The sequence below is a fragment of the Octopus bimaculoides genome, chromosome 22 (assembly GCF_001194135.2).
Source record: "Octopus bimaculoides isolate UCB-OBI-ISO-001 chromosome 22, ASM119413v2, whole genome shotgun sequence".
Lineage (NCBI taxonomy): Eukaryota > Metazoa > Mollusca > Cephalopoda > Octopoda > Octopodidae > Octopus > Octopus bimaculoides.
Window position 1 is genome coordinate 36350064 of NC_069002.1, and position 6694 is coordinate 36356757.

Here is a 6694-nt window from a genome sequence, read left to right on the forward strand (position 1 = left end):
ATATGTATGTATCGATGTATATATATATATATATTTGTACGTATATGTGCATGTATATATGTATGTATCGATGTATATATATATATATATGTATACATAAACATACGTATATATACTCACGTACATATATGTGTGTGTGTGTGTGTGTGTATTTATATATACATATATATACACATATACACATATATACATGTATATATGTACATATACGTACACAAATACACACACACACATATATATGCATCAACATGATGCATGATGTGTTTGTGTGTTTCTATTAGTCTTTCACTCTTGTAAAACCAGTTGCTATGACGAAGTTGTAATGTTTCTTTAAGCTTCCTTTATTGACCATCAATTTTATGGACGAGCCCATCAAGTTAGCACTAAATATTTTTTTTAATGTCAGTTCACACTCACAGATACACATTATGCACGTACAAGCACACAGACAGACACACATATAACTTGCACATATACATGTTATATGTCTGTGTGATGTATGAATCCTCACTTTCTCGCATATACGTGGGTTGTTACGAACAGGAAAAGCGTCGATTGGCTACGATACAAAATATCTCATGATTAAAAGATGTATTGATCAACATAAACCACATAGATATGGCAAGTGCCGAAGATAATGAAGAACTGACGCTAAAGATGTGGCCTCTCTGATAAACAGATGCCTGAAAGTATCTGTCTTTGAGGGAAGATGTACGATAAAATTATTTATATTGTGCAATTTTAGTCCTGACGATGAAGCAGCACAAAATGATGCCGAGAGCGTAATTACCCATGATATGAAATATTGCTGTTAGATGGTTTCTCTTTTCTCTCTTCACTTGATAGCGCTGATTCGTTTTACCTCCATATCTTCAAACTCCCTCCGAATGTGGCAAAGCGATAAGTAGACGTTGGTAGCAATACTTTTCGCGTTCGATGCGTTTGTTTGGTCTTCTAGCCAGTCGACGTTCATGGTGTAATTGGTGAAATCGATTCCTACAGGATGTCAGATACTCACGCTACATAAGCGAACCAGTTGATGCCCGTATAGTATAGTTTCAATGATCCTGGTGATAGTTGGAATGACTTCTGTGGTCGTAATCCTCTCTTATCATGAGAATGAAAAGATTTTCTGGAGACATTGGATAATAAAGGTCTTAAAAGCCTTTGTATCTCAGTTGCATCTTCTTCACATTTCTCGGTCATTCTGGAGAATAGAAACACAAATTATTCGGCAGATGACAAGAAGCTTGGTATGGAGACCGAAATGGGTACAACATCATAGAGTGTTGTACTTAAGTGTCACTATTTGCTATCTCTGCGAATTTCCCTGGTGATGAGTGCTTCAGGAAATTTAGTTTGACTGTTAGGGAGTGAGAAAAGATTTTACAAATATCAGAATTGTGGATCTTGTAGTAATTGAACTTTTTTGGCGTTTGGCCGGTATTTCCGGCACCTCTTGCATTTGGGGTGAGCTACAAACTTTTCTGTCAATCTCACCTTTGGATGTGTATCCTTCATAACACACATAACACACACCCTGCCCATCTATAAATCGTCAATGAGCAGATAACTTCTCCTTCAGTAGAGATCAGGGATCTGTCCATCACTCAACATCCTTCAATACACGGGGGGTGTTTATACGATGTACTTATTTCAGTTTCCATCTACCAAATCCATTCACAACGCTTTGGTCGGCCCAAAGTAGAAGACACCTACATGTATATATATATATGTATATGTATACCTACATATATATATATATATATATATATATATATATATATATATATATATATATATGTATTCTTTTATTCCTTTACTTGTTTCAGTCATTAGACTGCGGCCATGCGTTGGTACCACCTTGGAGAAACTTAGGCGAATGAATTGACTAAATTGAATCTGCTACTTGATCTATCGTTCCATTTTGCCGAACTGTTATTCTTATTTGCACCTACGTAGAAAAATTCCTCACCTTCTGAAACTACTTTACACCTGTAGACCACCTCTTTAATTTTGCAACTTAATTTTAGTGGACATTATTTACGTTTTGCGCAATCGCAATTATTATCACTACCTATTATTCTACTCTATCCGACTTTTATTCTCCTATTTATATTCTCTGGTTTATTTCGCCTATTTTCTCCATTTTAACCAGGGAAGAAAAAATGTGAGAGCATCTATTATAAAATTCAAAAATAATTACTGAGTTAGAAAAGATACACAAGAAATGCTTCATATTTCGATGGGATCGGCCGACTCGATACAGGTTACCAACCTAGTAATATTTATTTATTTTTGCTGCTGTTATTTAGCAGGTGTTGCCTGAGTGATACTATACGGCATTCGAAGGCCGTCTACACTGATCTCAGGCCTCTACTACCTTCATTCTTCTTAGGTAGAGCCTATCAACATCACTGTTTCTATGGAAATTCCCAGTTGTTGTCAGGATTTTTTGGGTTTTGGTATCCAAGGAGTCGATTTCCTCTACAGACCAATCAAGTATCCCAAATGTTGGCACATTTTTACTAACAAACCCACGAGCACGTAGCTGGTATTAACACACGCGCACACACACACACACACACACACACACACATACACACACACACACACACACACACGCACACACACACACACACACACAAGGGTACCACTGAGTAGTCGTTTGGACTGCTGGAAATAGACGTACTTCCTTCTTTAAATTTCATTTTCCTCAGTTCTCGATACACAAAAAGACAAGATACGTCACGGCTGGAATGCTTCTCATATTAGTTGTCTGTCCACCAGAAAGATGATGTGAATGGCGACGACGACGACGACGATCACAACAAACACAATTTCCAAATATTACAATGTATTCAAGGGAGATAACATAAGTAGTATTCTCTAGTTGCCTCCCTTGGATTATAAATTTTGATCACTTTGCCTATCATTTTAAAATTGCATGAACCTCGGCACCGGATTGGTACTTTATTTTATTTCGGTAAGATATGAGAGAACTGAGGAAAATAAGGCTAAGCATTTTATTAAAGATTCTGCTAGGTCGCTGTTTAGTTCCTTCCTCAAAATGGACTAAAGAGGACAGGAGGAGACGCGTGGGATGGAGAGCCGCTGAAGAGATCATAGAATGTGCAGCGAAAGATTTCGAGACATGGGACATAAAATGAGGAAAATATTAAAGCTGAATTGAAGAAATGTGTGTAACAAATTGGTTTAAAAATTTGTTTTTAATTAAAAATAATAATAAAAAAAGGACAATTTCACGTCTGGAACCTTACAAATTAACTAAATAAACGTAAATGTTATTTCTAACCTAGGAACAAGACATGATATTTTGGTGGTGCAGAATTAATGGATTATGCCACCCCAGTACTTTACTAGTATTTATATTATCGATCCCAATGTCTGAAAGTATGCAGTCTTAGTTCATATTTCTTGTGGTTTATAAATTATATTTGTTTATCTTTTTTCTCTTTTTTTTATTCCTTGTTTCACAATCTGGTTATTAATTCCAGTAATATTACTACTGTAATATTTCTCACCTTAGCTAAGAAAGTTTCATGAGATATCACAGCAAATTTTTTGTTTGCATGGCAGCAATCTGTCAAATAGTATTGAGCTACGAAAATTACAAGAGCGTTAATAAGAGGCTAAATCTACGAATTGAAGCAAAACCTGAATTGCAATAGCGGTATATTTTGTAGGATAGACAGCCTTATCTATTATGACCTTGGGCTTTTCCGACATTTGCAGACGACGTACTGTCTTCCACATTTATGTTTAAATCGTGGATAACGTTTCGTTGCAAAATTGGTTGTCGGTGCAAAATGTTTTGTTGAACATAGACTAACGCCGTTCGTTCTCGCGTCACTATAGAGAAAACAGAAAGAAACGTTGATAAAACGACTTTTAAATTATGGAATCTTAATGAATTTATGTTATTGATTTTTTTTTTTTTGACAAAGATGATCTGACTATAATCTTTGTGTATATGTATATAATATACATATATACAACTTTAGTTGAACAAATCGACCCTAGGACACCATGGCCGCACTCGAATGACTGAAACAAGTAAAAGATAAAAGAAAAGACAAAAGATAAATCAACAGTCTTCATTGTGTGTAAGAAATTCTCAACAAGCTATCTTTATTGAATATATACTCATGCATGTGAAAACTCTTGCCTGACCAGCAACAAAATAAATAATCGAAAGGAAAATAAAATACATTGCGGAACGGAATGGTCATCCAATGGGAGCTATTCCGAGGTGTTCATTATAAACTTCATGACAAGGGCAGCTGGGTTTCAAAAGGCCGTTACATCTACATGACAAATTCTCACAGCAAAACAGTTCATTTCCTTTAGCTTCTCTGTAAATACAAAATATATGACCAAAATATTGTATAATCTTCCCTATTGAATAATGTAAGTGATGATAATATGAAACAACGGTATTTCACGTAATGGAAGTCTCGTACGAAATAGTCTATGTATATACATATCAGGGCAACGTGGCCAAGCCTAGATACATAGGAGCTTGTGTTATGCCATACGTCTACGACATTATGGGTCTTTATAATGCAATGAACAGAGTTAGAGCATAAGCCAAATTTCACCCGAAACAGCCGTTAAGATAACACTATTACATATACTTTACAGTACATTCCCTGTTCTGTACGCTGCATTTTGCATTCCATGTAAATATACTCATTAAATCTACTTGTATTATGTATATTATATATATGTGTGTGTGTGTGTGTGTGTGTGTGTGTGTGTGTGTGTGTGTGTGTGTGTGTGTGTGTGTGTGTGTGTGTGTGTGTGTGTGTGTGTGTGTGTGTGTGTGTGTGTTTACCCCCACCACATCATGATGATTCTGCACGCCTTTGAGCAACATCGGTTCACTCATCCGTCCACAAACACTCTCCAAGCTTTCCTATCATTAATAAACTCTCTTGCTTCTCCTACTCCAACACTTCACGTCCCTCTACACAAACCGATATCTGCCTCTGGTTCTGCTGCCTACCACCTCTGCTTTTATCATCCTCCTTACCATCCCTGCTCCTCATCCATCCTCTCCATGTGGCCAAACTACCTCAACATTCGTCTATCCATTCAGGTACATAGATTTTCTCTCACTCCTGCTCGCCTTCGCACCTCCTCACTTCCTCATCCTGTCCATCCGTGCCACGCCAACCATAGCCCTCAGACATCTGATCTCAAACACATCTAGTCACCTACTTTCCGTCTCTCTCATCCCCCACATCTCTGCATCATATAACATTGTCAGCACAATCACGACCCCATACACACCTCTTTTCGCTTTCATACTCAACCTTTTATATCTCAGCATACCTTTCACAGCTCCAAGTATCTTACTCCCTTCCCTCACTCTTTATCCCACCTCTTCAGCTAGCCCCCCATCCGTCGTCACATGATCCCAATACTTAAAAACACTCACCTCCTCTAGCATCTCACCTATTTATACTTACATCCATCCTACCAGCCGTTCCATCACTCGAACATCTCATCACCTTACTCTTAGCTACATCCATTTTCAGTTTCCTCCTCTCACACACCCTTCCAAACTCTACCACCAGTCTCCTCAGTTGCTCTTCCGAATCCGCCACCAGTGCTGTATCATCATCGAACAACAACTGACTCACCTGCCATTTCTCTTCATTTTCCCCCACCATTTGGACTCCCCTACCAAAGGTTCTAGCATTCACTAGCATTCAATAATCTGTCCTGTACTTTTCCAGGTTTATAATCTAATCTTAAGAATATTATTCCTCTTGCTCGCATTTTCCCATGTAATCCTTGTTTTTTCCGGGCTATGCTATTTTGCTAATTAATAATGTGTCAGATGAGTCAATTAGCAGTGTCGTGGATACATTTTTCCATACCTCAATGATGCCGGTGACGTATATTAAAAGTCCCCTTAGAGAACTATATTCATAAAAAAAAGTATAGAACTATATTATCACCCTCAAATTTGATAAACAAACATTCATTATTTCTTTTCTTTTAAAACTTCATTGCATGATATTGATACCATGAAATTCCTCGAATTGAGCTCTATCATTTAAACTTTATTTATAAAATAGTTTGTGTTTTTAAATGAAAAAGTTAAGTACACTTATATCCAATTTTTTGCCTTATATTTTTTTCATAATATTTTACCTCACAACTTTTTTGATACAATTTTTTGTTGCATGAGACCAAAACTATGAAATTCTTCATGCTTTCTTTTACTATTGAAGGTAAGATAAATATATTTTGCTTTTAAAATAAAAACGTTATTTAGATGTAAACTTGATTGGTGGTGCTACCTACTCTCCTATAACGTTGCTACAAATTTTGATGTAAACATTTTTTTTCCTAGTCCAAATCTCAATTTTTATGCCAAAATGTAGCTAGGGACTAGTTCGCTTTAAACGTGTGAACAGTTTTCTGTTGAGTTAAGAACTGAATTAGCGACAAGCTCTGAAAGATGCTGCGTGTGAGTTAACAGCGGTCTTAAGAATATTATTCAACTACTACCGTAGTTGAATGATATATATGTGTGTGTGTGCATGTGTGTGTGTGTGCGTGTGTGTGTATATGTGCGTGTGTGTGTGTATGTATATATATATATATATATATATACATATATACACATATATACATATATATATATATATGTGTGTGT

The 6694-nt window shown here is 36.5% G+C and overlaps 1 protein-coding gene across 2 annotated transcripts in view; it reads right to left on the bottom strand.

Annotated features, from left to right (window-relative positions):
• Nucleotides 1-4121: 4121 nt before the first annotated feature.
• The window catches only part of LOC128250542 (uncharacterized), a 12498-nt gene continuing 9925 nt past the window's right edge, over nt 4122-6694 (bottom strand). For both annotated transcript variants that reach the window (XR_008266571.1, XM_052975819.1), the window contains one exon: nt 4122-4376. Coding sequence is in view for 1 of the 2 variants with exons in the window: in XM_052975819.1 (XP_052831779.1) it covers nt 4250-4376 (127 nt within the window). In the remaining variant the exon portion in view is untranslated. The remainder of the gene's footprint in view (nt 4377-6694) is intronic.